Source organism: Oncorhynchus keta, chromosome 1 (genome assembly GCF_023373465.1).
Source record: "Oncorhynchus keta strain PuntledgeMale-10-30-2019 chromosome 1, Oket_V2, whole genome shotgun sequence".
In the NCBI taxonomy this organism is placed as follows: Eukaryota; Metazoa; Chordata; class Actinopteri; order Salmoniformes; family Salmonidae; genus Oncorhynchus; species Oncorhynchus keta.
In genome coordinates, this window is record NC_068421.1 from 30873321 (window position 1) to 30890798 (window position 17478).

Sequence of the window (17478 nt, forward strand, 5' to 3'; positions counted from 1 at the left end):
AATTGGCATAGTGTCGTCTGGGTTAGTGAGTTTTTTTTTTTTTTTTTTTTTTTTCCTTCTCAAATATTTTTTATTAAACCCACACAAGAATGGTGTATAAGGTACACAAGACAGGTATACAATTCTTATCTAAACATAAAAGAGCATACAGGAACAACAAGACCCAGAGTTCTGGGTGTAAAACAAGTAATACAAAACACGACATACAAAACAAGGACACGTAGAAAGAAAGAGGGAAGATGTCCCCCCCCAACTGCTCGGGTGGCAGGACCAGCACAAAGGTAGATTAAAATATTACAATTGAGAGTGCGTTAATAAGTACAAATTCACAGCGCCGACTCGTCCAAGTAGGAGAGGAAAGGCTGCCAGATTTGATCAAATGTTGATAATTTATTGTTCAGAATATATCTGATTCTTTCTAAGTGTACAGTGTTTGCCAATTCACTGAGCCATAATTTGGTAGAGGGCGCTTCCCTCCTTTTCCAAAACAACAAGATAGTTTTTTTGCTGAAATGAGACCGTACGAGATTAGTTGTTTTGGGGGGTTGGTTAATCCGTTTAGGGACTCAGATACTCCCAGGATTATCAGAAGCGGGTCTGGATCTATTGAAGTCTCCAAAACTTCAGAGAGGATCCCAAAAATTCCACACCAATAACCATGCAAGCTAGAGCATAGGGCAAAGCAGTGGAGTAGTGTACCCTGCGCAGCCTGACATTTATCACATGTAGGGGATGTATCAGGAAATATCCTATGCAGTTTAGTTTTGGAATAGTGTAATCTGTGTAATACCTTGAATTGTATGAGACAATGTCTGGAATTAATGGAGCATGTGTGGATATACTCCAAGCTCTCTTCCCAGTCTGCCACCGAGATGTCAGTCCCGAGTCCTTCTTCCCATTTTGGCTTGATGGCATCTGTAGAAGGTGTGCTGGTTAGGGAGAGTTTGGCCGGTAGGGATGTCCTTGTCTCATTGCGCACCAGCGACTCCTGTGGCGGGCCGGGTGCAGTGCACGCTAACCAGGGTTGCCAGGTGCACAGTGTTTCCTCAGACACATTGGTGTGGCTGGCTCCCGGGTTGGATGCGCACTGTGTTAAGAAGCAGTGTGGCTTGGTTGGGTTGTGTATCGGAGGACGCATGACTTTCAACCTTCGTCTCTCCTGAGCCTGTACGGGAGTTGTAGCGATGAGACAAGATGGTCCTTCTGTAGCTCAGTTGGTAGAGCATGGCGCTTGTAACGCCAGGGTAGTGGGTTTGATTCCCGGGACCACCCATACGTAGAATGTATGCACACATGACTGTAAGTCGCTTTGGATAAAAGTGTCTGCTAAATGGCATATATTATAAGATAGTAGCTACTAACAATTGGATACCACAAAATTGGGGAGAAAAATGGGGTAAAATAGGTGTTCCTTTTGTCCAGGTGGGAAAGGGCAGTGTGATTGAGCCTGCATCATCTGTGGATCTGTTGGGGCGGTATGCGAATTGGAGTGGGTCGAGGGTTTCCAGGATGATGGTGTTGATGTGATCCATGACCAGTCTTTCAAAGCACTTCATGGCTACCAACGTGAATGCTACGGGGCAGTAGTAATTTAGGTGGGTTACCTTCACTTTCTTGGGAACAAGGAGTATGGTGGTCTGCTTGAAACATGTAGGTATTACAGACTCGGTCAGGGAGAGGTTGAAAATGTCAGTGAAGACACTTGCCAGTTGGTCTTAGTACACGTCCTGGTAATCCGTCTGGCCCCGTGGCCTTGTGAATGTTGTCCTGTTTAAAGGTCTTGCTCACATCGGCGACGGAGAGTCTGATCACACACGTCTGGAACAGCTGGTTCTCTCATGCATGCTTCAGTGTTGCTTGCCCTGAAGCGAGTATAAAAGGCATTTAGCTAGTCTGGTAGGCTCACGTCACTGGGCAGCTCGTGGCTGGGTATCATTTTCTAGCCCATAATATTTTGCAAGCCCTTCCACACCCGCCGAACGTCAGGGACAGTGTAGTAGGACTCAATCTAAGTCCTGTATTGCCGCTTTGCTTGTTTGATGGTTCATCTGAGGGCATAGCTCGATTCTTATAAGCATCCTGAGTAGTGTCCCACTCCTTGAAAGCGGCAGCTCTAGCCTTCAGCTCATTGCGGTTGTTGCCTTTAATCCATAGCTTCTGGTTGGGATATGTACGTGTGGTCACTGTGGGGACGACGTCCCGCTACATATTCCAGTCTGTCTTATCAAAACAGTCCTGTAGCGTAGCATCTGTGTCACTTGACCACTTCCTTATTGAGCGAGTCACTGGTACTTCCTGCTTTCATTTTTGCTTGTAAGCAAGAATCAGAAGGAAAGAATTATGGTCAGATTTGCCAAATGGAGGGTGAGTGAGAGCTTTGTATGCGTCTCTGTGTATGGAGTGAAGGTGGTCTAGAGTTTAAGTTTGCCTGCATCAAAGTCCCCTGACCACTAGGAGCGCCGCTTCTGGATGAGATTTTTTTTATATGCTTATGGCATTATACAGCTTGTTGAGTGTGGTCTTAGTGCCAGCATCGGTTTGTGGTGGTATATAGAGGGCAATGAAAAATATAGATGGAAACTCTCTTGGTAGACGGTGTGGTATACAGCTTATCATGAGGTACTTTAACTCAGGCGAGTAATACCTCGTTATTGACAAAATTATTAAGTGCTTAGTCAATTTTACCCTTATCTCAAAGATTTGTAGCTGTGGGCTTGAAGTAGTGTTTTTCTATCCCGTTCTGGATGTTTCTAATCCAGCAGATGATAGATAGTCATCACGAGAAAGGCTGAGAAGAGCTGATTGAGGGATGGATGAATGGGGAGAGGGGAGGAGGGATTCTTAATCTCATTATCCCTTTCCTAATCATCAAGGAGTAATGTGTGTTCATACCTCTCTATGCCTCACACCTGCTATAAACTACCCTAGCAGAAACACATACAGACAGACATACATTATATACACACACCTATTTATTTATTCTACACAGACAGACAGCCATATAGAAAAATGTCTTCAGATATGGATGGGACCATGCTCCTGGGGGTGGAAGGAATTAAGAAAACCATCCTGTACGGAGGGACAGCTGAGATGCCCCGGTTCATTACTGGGACCAAGGTAGGCCTCACTCTCCATTTCAACGTATTCCTCTGCTTCAACCTCTCAATCTCTATCTCTATCCAAATTCATCGATTTCAATCTCTCTACTTAATTTATAATCCTCAATCTTTCTCTCTTTCTATTTCTCTTGATCTGAATCTATCTATTTAAACATAACTCCATCTATTGACTTTTCTATCCTCCATCTTTCTCAAATAGTGGAGGTTTTATCTAGGCCACAGACAGTTACTCATCCAGTGCTTTGTCTCCAGTTCCAGACAAATTTGATTACTGTAAAGATGGTTGCAATAGATTCTAGAACATTGTGTAGATTCAGAAAATAAGATGCTTGTCTCACTCACATTAGGCAAATAAAATGGTCTTACTTATGGAGTCATATGACACTATTCATTCCATTAGTAATGACATGGTACAATATCTTATAATGTCGCATCCTGCCTGTCAACAGGGACCACATACCCACACCAGTATGATCAGTGTGTAAATGGGTGGCATTTGGTGGAACTGGAGAATCTGGAGGAAAATGACTCTAAATCCAAATGTCTTCTTCCTTTCTCTCCTACACCTATTCCATACTGTACATCCTCCTCCATTATCCATTTCCCCTTTCACCCCCTCCACTTCATCCCTTCTCCTCCATCCTCTCTTCATCACCCCCCTCCACAGGTGACCTTCCATTTCCGTACCCAGCTGTGTGATGATGATCGTACGGTGATAGACGACAGTAAGGTGACAGGCGTGCCAATGGAGGTGGTGATCGGGAACATGTTCAAGCTGGAGATCTGGGAGACCCTGCTCACCTCCATGAGGATTGGAGAGGTGGCCGAGTTCTGGTGCGATGTCACCGTGAGTAAGACTCATTCTCCCACAATGCAGTGCCACAGTAGCATACTTCCTATTCAAACATTAGAGTCTAGATTCTAAATACAACTCCAACACCTTTCCAGAAGTCAACTCTCAATTAAAAAAGGTTTGTCCTAAGTAAACTTTAAGGAAAATCAAACAATTCATAATTATTTTAACTAGGGAGACAATTAACAAAAGCTAAGGTATCAATCACATCAGATTAAAGTCTCTCATGATAGTCGGCCTGCATCTTACAAGGAACTAAAAGAGACACCACCCATTATTACAGTATTGTCAAAAACACAAAAGCTCCTTCTATTCAGGGCATACTGAGTAAACACTTAAATATCTCAATAACTCTCTCAGTAGCATGAGACACAATACAAACACACTGGAATATCATACACATAATATCATACACCTAATACAGGTGTTTTGTTGTTCTGTGTGTGCATTGCCAGTGTTGTGTGTCATAATGATGATAGTTAGAAACAACTTAATCTCAACCCACGATTGAAAGGACGTTTCTGTCAGTTCCCCTTTTTGGTATATGTCCCTTCTCAGGCATATGTAATAAGCTTTGAAAAGCACACATTTTCTGAAAATATAGGCCCTACTTTCAGTTGTCTGTGTTATCTGTGTTCTTCAACGTATTGTGTCTGCAATTGTAGGCTTTCCAAGGGTTTGGTTATATATTTATATTTGTTAACACCTTATGTGGATAGTCTACAGAATATCAGTAACATTTCAACTAAATATATACTAACCTTAACCCTTACTTACCCTAACCCTAGCTCTAGCTCTAACCCTAACCTTAGCCCTTAACTTAACCCTTAATTACTCTAACCCTAACCTTAGCCCTTATCTTAACCCTAAACTGAACCCTTACTTACCCTAACCTTAGCCCTTATCTTAACCCTTACTTACCCTAACCCTAATCTTAACCCTAAACTGAACCCTTACTTACCCTAACCCTAGCTCTAACCCTAACCTTAACCCTAACTGTAATTTTAGGAAGCAGTTGCTTATCAACAGGTAGTTTGTTGATAGTATGACCATTTCTAGAGCATCTACAGATGGGAAATACAGATTATCCAAATAAAGTGTGACCTTACACTGAGTGTACAAAACATTAAGAATACCCTTCTGACCCTACAAGGTGTCTAAGGCGTCCCACAGGGATGCTAGCCCATGTTGACTCCAATGCTTCCCACAGTTGTGTCAAGTAGGCTGGATGTCCTTTGGGTGGTGTACCATTCTTGATACACACAGGAAACTGTTGAGCGTGAAAAGCCAAGCAGCTTTGCAGGGCACCTGGCACCCTGTTCAAAAGCACTTACATATTTGTATTGTCCATTCACCCTCTGAATGGCACACGTACACAATATATGTCTCAATTATGTCGAGCCTTAAAAATACTTCTTCAACCTGCCTCCTACCCTCCATATACACTGATTGCAGGGGATTTAACAAGTGACATCAACAAGGGATCATATCTTTCACCTGGATTCATCTAGTCAGTCTATGTCATGGAAGGAGCAGGTGTTCATAATGTTTTGTACACTCAATGTGTATTTGTTCAACATAAAACACCTGTTATTGAAGGTAACCTAAGGTTGCTATCTCCAACACCTGTTAGTGAGGGTAACCTAAGGTTGCTATCTCCAACACCAGCCATTGAGGGTAACCTAAGGTTGCAATCTAAAACACCAGCTAGTGAGGGTGTTGTGTGTGTGTTCTATTTTCATCTTTGGGGGACTTCTTTTCCCCTCAGTTATTTGTGTCTGCTAGAGTGTGGCTGTGTTTGTATAACATATATTGTGTGCTTAATTCCGTGTGTGTGTGCGCGCATTTGAGTGCGTATGTGCATTTGTATGTGTATGTTGGTGGAGGAGACAAACAGGTGGAGAGCTTAGAGAGTGTAATTAATCCCCAGCAGCTTCACCTTTCCCTAATCGCCTGTGATTACTGCTGACCATAAAGAAAACCTGGGACGGGCATTAAAACAGCTGGGGCACAGCCATTCATTCATTATCTAGTAACTACAACCTGGGTGCAGTAGGCTACATTTATACAGTAGGCTACATTGAGTGACCCTACTAGCAAAGAGTTTTTTCAAGTAAACCAAGATAACCACAACCTGTCAAATCAAATGTGAACAAATGAGTCATAGTGGACAGAACAAGGAATGAGGTGGGCAGAGCCAAGCATGAGCTAGCGAGATCCTATTGGCGCGTTCTGGCGAACATTTGCATATTTCCGTTATGGAACGCCTACTCTGTGAAGTGGGCATGTGCAATAACTCAATTTGCCTTTCCACTCCTTCTAAACAACGTTTTTGTTTTTTTTACTTTGGCAAAGGGTAAAGTCTACAAAACTTAGTCCACTCTGTTCGTAACGTATTTTAGTTTTGGGAACAGAATACTGTATTAAGGTCAAATGTTTAATCGATGAGAAAATTTGCAGCGGATGCTTCACATTAATACATCCGGTGAAATATCTGTCTCCAGTGTGGAAGGTAAAATTAATTGTTTACTCATCCCAACCAGTGGAGGGCAATATTGTTACATTGGATACATAGTTCATTTGAGGAGAATAGGGTTTCAAAAATATTTGTGTATTCACAAATACAATATTTATCCAGGTTCCTTTCTGGTTTGATTGACAGACTAAGTATGAAAGACAAAGAGCAATGTCATACTCCACCCATTCTAATCGGATCAATTCCGTGAAAAAAGGGAAGCGCCTATATCAGGAAAATACTCATTCAATGACATGTCTTATATCATATAGCTCTGGTTAACATTTCTTGCCCTGTCTCTCTGTGTCTGTCTCTCTTTCTTTCCCCAGCACACTGGCCTCTACCCCCTGGTGGCCAAGAGCTTGCGGCGCATCGCGGAGGGCAAGGACCCTGTGGACTGGCACATTCATTCGTGTGGCATGGCCAACATGTTTGCCTACCACACCCTGGGCTATGATGACCTGGACCAGCTACAGAAGGAGCCTCAGCCTCTCTACTTTGTACTGGAACTTGTCAAGGTTAGAGGGAATGGAGACATACACAGAGACACATGCACACACACAGATATTGCACACACACAGACACACACAAATACAGACATATTGCGCACACAAGACACACACTGATCTTGCTCATATTCTCTGTGTGTATGTGTGTGTGCGTGTCTGTGTTTTTGATTTATTATGCATGTGGGTACCAAACGTCCTCACCGGTCTCCAAAAGGAAAAAGCTGTTTTAGGTTTAGGGGTTAGGTTCAAAACAAATCAAACATTTTTGGTCACATACACGTGATTAGCAGATGTTATTGCGGGTGTAGCGAAATGCTTGTGCTTCTAGCTCTGACAGTGCAGTAATATCTGACAAATTGCACAACATATACCCAATACACACAAATCTAAGTAGGAATGAATTAAGACTATATACATATGGACGAGTGATGTCAGAGCGGAACTAAGATACAGAGAATAGTATAGAAAACAGTATATACCTATGAAATGAGTAATGCAAGATATGTAAACATTATTAAGTGAATGACATATCGTAGAATAGTATAGAAAACAGTATATACCTATGAGTAATGCCAGATATGTAAACATTAAGTGGCTAAGATACCGTAGAATAGTATAGAATACTGTATATAGATATGAGATTAATAATGCCAGACATGTAAACATTATTAAAGTGACTAGTGTTCCATTCCTTAAAGTGGCCAGTAGAGGCTGCTGCCTATGCCTATAGGCAGCAGCCTCTAATGTGCTAGTGATGGCTGTTTAACAGTCTGATGGCCTTGAGATAGAAGCTATTTTTCAGTCTCTCGGTCCCAGCTTTGACGCATCTGTACTGGCCTCGCCTTCTGGATGATAGTGGGGTGAACAGGCAGTGGCTCGGGTGGATGATGTTCTTGATAATCTTTTTGGCCTTCCTGTGACATCAGGTGCTGTAGGTGTCCTGGAGGGCAGGTAGTTTGCCCCCGGTAATGCGTTGGGCAGACCCTCTGGAGAGCCTTGCGGTTGCGGGTGGTGCAGTTGCCGTACCAGGTGGCGATAGGATGCTTTCAATTGTGCATCTGTAAAAGTTTGTGAGGGTTTTAGGTGACAAGCCAATCTTCTTTAGCCTCCTGAGGTTGAAAAGGTTTTGTTGCACCTTCTTCACCACATTGTCTGTGTGGGTGGTCCATTTCAGTTTGTCAGTGATATGTACGCCAAGGAACTTAAAGTATTCCACCTTCTCCACGGTCCCATCGATGTAGATAGGGGGGTGCACCCTCTGCTGTTTCCTGAAGTCCACAATAATTTCCTTAGTTTTGTTGATGTTGAGTGAGAGGTTGTTTTCCAGTCACCACACTCCTAGATTCCTCACCTCCTCCCTATAGTATGTCTCGTAATCATTGGTAATCAAGCCTACTACTGTTGTGTCATCTGCAAACTTGATGATTGTGTTGGAGGTGTGCTTGGCCATGTAGTCATGGGTGAACAGGGAGTACAGGAGGGGGCTGAGCACGCACCCTTGTGGGGCCTCAGAGTTGAGGATCAGTGGAGTGGAGGTGATGTTTCCTACCTTCCCCACCTGGGGGCAGCCAGTCAGGAAGTCCAGGACCCGGTTGCACAGGGGGAGGTTCAGACCCAGGGCCTCGAGATTAATGATGAGCTTGGAGGGTACTATGGTGTTGAATGCTGAGCTATAGTCAATAGACAGCATTCTTACATAGGTATTCCTCTAGTTCAGATGGGATAGGGCAGTGTGCAGAGTTATTGCAATTGCATGGTCTGTGGATCAATTGGGGAGGTAACCAAATTGATTTGAAGAGTCTAGGGTGGCAGGTAAGGTAGAGGTAATATGATCCGATAGTCATTAAGTTCAGTTACCTTTGCCTTCTTGGGTACGGGAACAATGGTAGACATCTTGAAGCATGTGGGGACAGCAGCCTGCCTATAGGCAGCGATTGAATATGCCCGTAAACACACCAGCCAGCTGGTCTGCGCATGCTCTAAGGATGCGGCTAGGGATGCCATCTGGGCCGGCAGCCTTGCGGGGGTTAACACGTTTAAATGTTTTACTCACGTCGGCCACGGTGAAGGAGAGCCCACAGTCCTTGGTAGCGGGCCACGTCGGTGGCACTGTGTTATCGGCGACGTGGCTGGTTTTCCTTTTGTAGTCCGTGATTGTCTGTAGTCCTTGTCACATACGTCTCGTGTATGAGCCGTTGAATTGCGACTCCATTTTATCTCTATACTGACGTATAGCTTGTTTGATTGCCTTGCAGAGTGAATAACTACACTGTTTATATTCTGTCATATTACCAGTCGCCTTGCCATGTTTAAATGTAGTGGTTCGCGCTTTCAGTTTCGCGCGAATGCTACCATCTAGCCACGGTTTCTGGTTAGGGTAGGTTTTAATAGTCACAGTGGGTAGCACATCTCCTATACACTTCCTTATAAACTCAGTCACCGTATTTGTGTATGCATCTAGATTATGGGTTTATGGGTCAGGGAAAATATTTTGATTAGGAATCAATTGTTTGGTCCCCACAAGGATAGTAACACAAATGTGTGTGTGTGTGTGTGTGTGTGTGTGTGTGTGTGTGTGTGTGTGTGTGTGTGTGTGTGTCCGTGCCTGTCTGCCTGTGTGTTTGTGTATCCCAGGTGCAGCAGCCCAGTGAGTATGACAGGGAGTCGTGGGCTCTGAATGATGAGGAGAGACTGAAGGCTGTGCCCTTGCTCCACGGCCAGGGGAACAAGCTCTACAAACTGGGGCGCTACCAGGACGCCACCAACAAATACAAAGAGGCCATAGTCTGCATCAAGAACATACAGCACAAGGTACTGTAACAACGGATCAGGAATAGCGGTGTGGAATAATGACTTTGGCTTTCATTTTCAGAGTTCTTGAAATGTGTTTTGTGACAGAGTATAACCATATTTTAATCATGACTTCCATATACAAAGTACACCCTCGATGCTTTGTGTGTTTGAGAATTGTATGTGTGTGTGTTTGTACGTGTATGTCAGTGTGTGTGCGGGTGCGTGCGTGCATATATGAATGTATTCATCCATGGTGTGTAACAGTGTGTATCCCCCTCCCCCAGGAGAAAGCATGGGAAGCCCCCTGGCTGAAGCTAGAGAAGATGGGGAACATGCTGACTCTCAACTACTGCCAGTGTCTGCTCCGTATGGAGGAGTACTATGAGGTCATAGAGCACACCAGTGACATCATCAATCAGCACCCAGGTACCTCAGGCACACACAATATATTATGAAACCTTACAGGAAAAGCACTTCAGACAACAACAAATAGTCAATGGGCGAAGTGTCAAGAAATGTAAATTAGGGTCTAGCCCAAAGCGAAAATATTTTTAAAAACATTATCTCTGTATCTGCCTGTGTGTGCTTCTCTATCTGTTTGCATATGCGTGTGTTCATCCTAGGTGAAATGAAGGCGTTCTACGTGCGAGGGAAGGCCCACATTGAGGTGTGGAACGAAGCTGAGGCGCGGGCTGACTTTGAGAGGGTTCTAGATCTGGACCCTGGCATGAAGAAGGCTGTTAAGAAGGACCTGGGTGTTCTCAACATGAGGATGGAGGAGAAGAATGAGGAGGATAAAGTCAAGTACAAGGGCATGTTCTGACATGGCCCAGGAGATATGCAGATATGGAGGGGGAGGGTCAATGTCAAAGTTAATGTGGACAGCACAGATGGTGCTTGTGGAGGAAGAGAGGAGAGATGGGCAAAGCAGGAGTATGTGAGAGAGAGAGAGAGAGAGAGAGAGAGAGAGAGAGAGAGAGAGAGAGAGAGAGAGAGAGAGAGAGAGAGAGAGAGAGAGAGAGAGAGAGAGAGAGAGAGAGAGAGAGAGAGAGAGGAAATGTATCCTAGATCATTGTTACTTATTTATCTATGTTTTTCCTGGAACATTGTTTGGTGGTCAATCCATTTGGGTAGAACATGTATCCATTATGTCTGACTTGAATGGTTGAAGCCCAACAAGTACTGCATCTAGTCATAAAATGCAAATAAATATTGGTGTAGATTATGTACTCATCAGATATTGAACGAATATGTTATTTTGTTCCTTCCTTTAATCCATGGCACACTACATGACCAAAAGTATGTGGACAACTGCTCCTCGAACATCTCATTCCAAAATCATGGGCATTAATATGGAGTTGGTCCCCCCTTTGCTGCTATAACAGCCTCCACTCTTCTGGGAAGGCTTTGCACTAGATGCTGGAACATTGCTGCGGGGACTTGTGAGGTTGGGCACTGATGTCGGGGATTAGGCCTGGCTCACAGTCGGCGTTCCTATTCATCCCAAAGGTGTCGATGGGGCTGAGTTCAGGGCTCTGTGCAGGCCAGTCAAGTTATTTCACACCGATCTTGACAAACCATTTCTGTATGGACCTCACGTTGTGCATGGGGGCATTGTCATTCTGAATACTGAAACAGGAAAGGGCCTTGCCCAAACTGTTGCCACAAAGTTGGAAGCACAGAACCGTCTAGAATGTCATTGTATGCTGTAGTGTTAAGATTTCCCTTCACTGGAACTAAGGGGCCTAGCCCGAACCATGAAAAACAGCTCCAGACCATTATTCTTCTTCCACCAGACTTTACATTTGGGCAGATAGTGTTCTGCTGGCATCTGCCAAACCCAGATTCGTCCGTCGGACTGCCAGATGGTGAAGCGTGATTCATCACTCCAGAGAAAGCGTTTCTACTGCCCCAGAGTCCAATGGCAGCGAGCTTTACACCACTCCAGCCGACGCTTGGCATTGCACATGGTGATCTTAGGCTTGTGTGCGACTGCCTGGCCATGTAAACCCATTTCATGAAGCTCCCAAAGAACAGTTATTGTGCTGACATTGCTTCCAGAGGCAGTTTGGAACTTGGTAGTGAGTGTTACAACTGAGGAGAGACAATTTATACGCACTACGCTCTTCGGCACTTGGCGGTCCCATTCTGTGAGCTTGTGTGGCCTACCACTTAGCGACTGAGCCGTTGTTTCTCTTAGACATTTCCACTTCACAATAACAGCATTTATTGCTGACCGGGGAAGCTCTAGCAGGGCAGAAACTTGACGAACTGACTTGTTGGAAAGGTGGCATCCCATGACGGTGCCACGTTGAAAGTCCGAGCTCTTCGTTAAAGCCATTCTACTGCCAATGTTTGTCTATGGAAAATGCATGGTGGTGTGCTCGATTTTATACACCTGTCAGCAATGGGTGTGGCTGAAATAGTTGAAGCCACTAATGAAGGGGTGTCCACATACTTCTGTTCATATAGTGTATCTATATTGTTTTAAGGGGATTTTCACACACTGACAAAACATGTATACCGTCAATAAGCTTAGCCAATTCTCTGTATCTTGTTGACACCATTACATTCCACTAGATGGCATTATTTCTATAGCTTACACCTCAGGGCTAAATACTGTACTATAAAAGTTGATATATCAACAACTACTCCAATAACAAAGAGGAAGTTTGAACTGTGTTGGGGGGTCTATGATAATTAATTCACCAGTATGGCACAATGGCAGTACAATCTCCAACAGAGGACACTAAAACAGAGGCTTCTAGCTTTTGTTCCAGCCCAGCACTAACACACCTGATTACACTAATCATGGTCGAGACTAAAGGCTCTGATTAGTTGATTATTGGAAACAGGAAGTGTTAGTGCTGGGCTGGGACAAAAGCCTGACTCCGTGCTCTCCAGGAGCATAATTGGGGAACCCTACTCTAGATTTGGAGAACCCTGCTCTAAGTTATTGTGTTGACCTGATATGCCTTCTGATGGCCTGCATGGTAACATGAAGGATCACTTTGCTGTGAAAGGAATGATAGGTAATTGCAGTGTCTGAGTGATAGATAGGGGTCACATACAGGTTAGTGATGGAGACACTCCCACAATAGCATGATAGACAGCACACCCACCCACAGCTGGCTCCAGTGAGTTACGTAATATAATTGGGTAAATGTCTGAGAGCCACATGTATGTGTGTACAGTATCAGGTCGATGCCATACAGCGAGCTCACTTTCATTCAGGGAATCCCCTATTTGTCATATCCCATTCTCTGTACACTCTTAGAAAAAATAACCTTTAGATTTAAAGAACCTTTAGATTTTTTGATGAGATTAAAGAACCCTTTCTAGTATTAACAAATAATGTGAGAGACCGACGAACCGTCTGAGGTGTGAGAGCCTGACGACCCGTCTGAGGTGTGAGAGCCTGACGAGCCGGCTGAGGTGTGAGAGCCTGACGAGCCGGCTGAGGTGTGAGAGCCTGACGAACCGTCTGAGGTGTGAGAGCCTGACGAACCGTCTGAGGTGTGAGAGCCTGACGAACCGTCTGAAGTGTGAGAGCCTGACGAACCGTCTGAAGTGTGAGAGCCTGACGAACCGTCTGAGGTGTGAGAGCCTGACGAGCCGTCTGAGGTGTGAGAGCCTGACGAGCCGTCTGAGGTGTGAGAGCCTGACGAGCCGTCTGAGGTGTGAGAGCCTGACGAACCGTCTGAGGTGTGAGAGCCTGACGAGCCGGCTGAGGTGTGAGAGCCTGACGAGCCGGCTGAGGTGTGAGAGCCTGAGCCGGCTGAGGTGTGAGAGCCTGACGAACCGTCTGTGGTGTGAGAGCCTGACGAACCGTCTGAGGTGTGAGAGCCTGACGAGCCGTCTGAGGTGTGAGAGCCTGACGAACCGTCTGAGGTGTGAGAGCCTGACGAGCCGTCTGAGGTGTGAGAGCCTGACGAACCGGCTGAGGTGTGAGAGCCTGACGAACCGGCTGAGGTGTGAGAGCCTGACGAACCGTCTGAGGTGTGAGAGCCTGACGAACCGTCTGAGGTGTGAGAGCCTGACGAGCCGTCTGAGGTGTGAGAGCCTGACGAGCCGGCTGAGGTGTGAGAGCCTGACGAGCCGTCTGAGGTGTGAGAGCCTGACGAACCGTCTGAGGTGTGAGAGCCTGACGAGCCGTCTGAGGTGTGAGAGCCTGACGAGCCGTCTGAGGTGTGAGAGCCTGACGAGCCGGCTGAGGCCTCCCCGTTAGCTCTAGTACTGACACCAGGACCCAACATACCTTCTAACACAAAAACAAACAAAAAACACTCCCTGATGCTTCCCTTAGGTGATATTCTTAGGTTATTCTGTAACAATGTACACTGAGAGTCGATAAGCAAGTACAGGGAGTGAGTGCTTAATAAATAAACGGTACATAAAACAAGAAACACAAACAACGCACTGACATGAAACAGAGTCAATAGCACCTGAGGAAAGAACCAAGGGGGTTGACAAATATAGTGAAGGTAATCAAAGGAGGTCATGGAGTCCAGGTGAGTGTCATGAGGTGCTGGTGTGTGTGACGATGGTGACAGGTGTACACAAGAATCAGCAGTCTGGTGACCTAGAGGCCGGAGAGGGCGCACAAGTGACATAATGATGCAACTTCATGATTTCACCTGGTCAAAAAAATGTCTATTGGACGTCTGACACGTTACGTCTCTATGGCAGGGGGGAGATTGAAGTCATATTTTGCAACATTGTTGCAGAGGTCTGAGTGAAAAACAGAAAGGTTCGTACAAACCTATGCTGTTGCAAACTAAATGCTAGATAGAAGCAAGAGGAAATAATGTGTTTAATAAAAGCATAGTCCCGGTCTGTATAAAATAGAACGTCGCTGCCCTGCCTACATGCGTGGCAAATAACCTGTGGTTACCTAGGTTACAGCAAAAACTTTACCTTTTTCGAATGCAATTTTCTTTTTGTCTGCTTGTTTTAGTAAATTACAAACTACATTTAAGAAAAGTACTACATGTCTAAAGATTACATTTCAACAATGACTGCTCCCGAGCGTTCTCACTACCCTTGTGTCCCTTTTCATGACAGAGGTAGCAGCCATGTGAGTGAGTGAGTGCTACCGACCAGCTACCAACCAGAACATTCATCTAGCCAAGGCCAAAAACACACACAGACGGACTATACAGCTACAAGTAGTGAGTGGAGTTACAAACAGACTATACAGCTTCAAGTAGTGAGTGGAGTTACAAACAGACTATACAGCTTCAAGTAGTGAGTGGAGTTACAAACAGACTATACTGCTTCAAGTAGTGAGTGGAGTTACAAACAGACTATACTAAACAAGTAGTGAGTGGAGTTACAAACAGACTATACAGCTTCAAGTAGTGAGTGGAGTTACAAACAGACTATACAGCTTCAAGTAGTGAGTGGAGTTACAAACAGACTATACAGCTTCAAGTAGTGAGTGGAGTTACAAACAGACTATACTGCTTCAAGTAGTGAGTGGAGTTACAAACAGACTATACAGCTTCAAGTAGTGAGTGGAGTTACAAACAGACTATACAGCTAAAAGTAGTGAGTGGAGTTACAAACAGACTATACAGCTAAAAGTAGTGAGTGGAGTTACAAACAGACTATACAGCTTCAAGTAGTGAGTGGAGTTACAAACAGACTATACTAAACAAGTAGTGAGTGAAGTTACAAACAGACTATACAGCTCCAAGTAGTGAGTGGAGTTACAAACAGACTATACAGCTAAAAGTAGTGTGTGGAGTTACAAACAGACTATACAGCTCCAAGTAGTGAGTGGAGTTACAAACAGACTATACTAAACAAGTAGTGAGTGGAGTTACAAACAGGCTATTTTTAATTTTATTTTTATTTTTTTTATTTCACCTTTATTTAACCAGGTAGGCTAGTTGAGAACAGGTTCTCATTTGCAACTGCGACCTGGCCAAGATAAAGCATAGCAGTGTGAACAGACAACACAGAGTTACACATGGAGTAAACAATTAACAAGTCAATAACACAGAGAAAAAAAGGAGTCTATATACAATGTGTGCAAAAGGCATGAGGAGGTAGGCGAATAATTACAATATTGCAGATTAACACTGGAGTGATAAATGATCAGATGATCGTGTACAGGTAGAGATATTGGTGTGCAAAAGAGCAGAAAAGTAAATAAATAAAAACTGTGGGGATGAGGTAGGTCAAAATGGGTGTGCTATTTACCAATAGATTATGTACAGCTGCAGCGATCGGTTAGCTGCTCAGCTAGCTGATGTTTGAAGTTAGTGAGGGAGATAAAAGTCTCCAACTTCAGCGATTTTTGCAATTCGTTCCAGTCACAGGCAGCAGAGTACTGGAACGAAAGGCGGCCGAATGAGGTGTTGGCTTTAGGGATGATCAATGAGATACACCTGCTGGAGCGCGTGCTACGGATGGGTGTTGTCATCGTGACCAGTGAGCTGAGATAAGGCGGAGCTTTGCCTAGCATGGCCTTGTAGATGACCTGGAGCCAGTGGGTCTGGCGACGAATATGTAGCGAGGGCCAGCCGACTAGAGCATACAAGTCACAGTGGTGGGTAGTATAAGGTGCTTTAGTGACAAAACGGATGGCACTGTGATAAACTGCATCCAGTTTGCTGAGAAGAGTGTTGGAAGCAATTTTGTAGATGACGTCGCCGAAGTCGAGGATCGGTAGGATAGTCAGTTTTACTAGGGTAAGCTTGGCAGCGTGAGTGAAGGAGGCTTTGTTGCGGAATAGAAAGCCGATTCTTGATTTGATTTTCGATTGGAGATGTTTGATATGGGTCTGGAAGGAGAGTTTGCAGTCTAGCCAGACACCTAGGTACTTATAGGTGTCCACATATTCAAGGTCGGAACCATCCAGTGTGGTGATGCTAGTCGGGCATGCGGGTGCAGGCAGCGATCGGTTGAAAAGCATGCATTTGGTTTTACTAGCGTTTAAGAGCAGTTGGAGGCCACGGATGGAGTGTTGTATGGCATTGAAGCTCGATTGGAGGTTAGATAGCAGTGTCCAATGACGGGCCGAAAGTGTATACAATGGTGTCGTCTGCGTAGAGGTGGATCCGGGAATCGCCCGCAGCAAGAGCAACATCATTGATATATACAGAAAAGAGTCGGCCCGAGAATTGAACCCTGTGGCACCCCCATAGAGACTGCCAGAGGACCGGACAACATGCCCTCCGATTTGACACACTAGTGAGTGAAGTTGCAAACAGACTATACAGCTTCAAGTAGTGAGTGGAGTTACAAACAGACTATACAGCTTCAAGTAGTGAGTGGAGTTACAAACAGACTATACAGCTAAAAGTAGTGAGTGGAGTTACAAACAGACTATACAGCTAAAAGTAGTGAGTGGAGTTACAAACAGACTATACAGCTTCAAGTAGTGAGTGGAGTTACAAACAGACTATACTAAACAAGTAGTGAGTGAAGTTACAAACAGACTATACAGCTCCAAGTAGTGAGTGGAGTTACAAACAGACTATACAGCTAAAAGTAGTGTGTGGAGTTACAAACAGACTATACAGCTCCAAGTAGTGAGTGGAGTTACAAACAGACTATACTAAACAAGTAGTGAGTGGAGTTACAAACAGGCTATTTTTAATTTTATTTTTTAATTTTTTTATTTCACCTTTATTTAACCAGGTAGGCTAGTTGAGAACAGGTTCTCATTTGCAACTGCGA

General features: G+C 44.5%; 2 protein-coding genes across 3 annotated transcripts in view; one reads left to right on the top strand and one right to left on the bottom strand.

Moving 5' to 3' along the window:
• aipl1 (aryl hydrocarbon receptor interacting protein-like 1) overlaps positions 1-11027 on the top strand; it is a 30957-nt gene extending 19930 nt beyond the window's left edge. The window contains exons 2-7 of one of the 2 annotated variants that reach the window (XM_052521367.1): positions 2990-3117; positions 3787-3966; positions 6817-7005; positions 9631-9807; positions 10074-10215; positions 10413-11027. In XM_052521367.1, coding sequence (XP_052377327.1) covers positions 3010-3117; positions 3787-3966; positions 6817-7005; positions 9631-9807; positions 10074-10215; positions 10413-10612 — 996 coding nt within the window. In that variant the 5' untranslated portion in view covers positions 2990-3009 and the 3' untranslated portion in view covers positions 10613-11027. Of the gene's footprint in view, positions 1-2878; positions 3118-3786; positions 3967-6816; positions 7006-9630; positions 9808-10073; positions 10216-10412 lie in introns of those variants that run through there. The other variant, XM_035788821.2, reaches the window with a different exon arrangement.
• Positions 11028-13133: 2106 nt separating this feature from the next.
• LOC127929887 (uncharacterized) lies at positions 13134-14045 on the bottom strand. Its single transcript, XM_052518292.1, has 3 exons — positions 13592-14045; positions 13271-13516; positions 13134-13219 (listed from the first exon to the last, which is right to left on the bottom strand). Exons 1-3 carry the CDS (start codon positions 14043-14045, stop codon positions 13134-13136), a joined length of 786 nt encoding a protein of 261 aa, XP_052374252.1.
• Between the last annotated feature and the right edge of the window lie 3433 nt (positions 14046-17478).

Excerpts from the sequence above, each read along its gene's own strand:
- LOC127929887 (XM_052518292.1), bottom strand. The coding sequence starts at position 14,045 with ATGTTGGGTCCTGGTGTCAGTACTAGAGCTAACGGGGAGGCCTCAGCC. Across the intron at positions 13,517-13,591 it reads AGGCTCTCACACCACAGACG|CCGGCTCGTCAGGCTCTCAC; the intron begins GTTCGTCAGGCT and ends CTCACACCTCAG. Across the intron at positions 13,220-13,270 it reads AGGCTCTCACACCTCAGACG|CCGGCTCGTCAGGCTCTCAC; the intron begins GTTCGTCAGGCT and ends CTCACACCTCAG.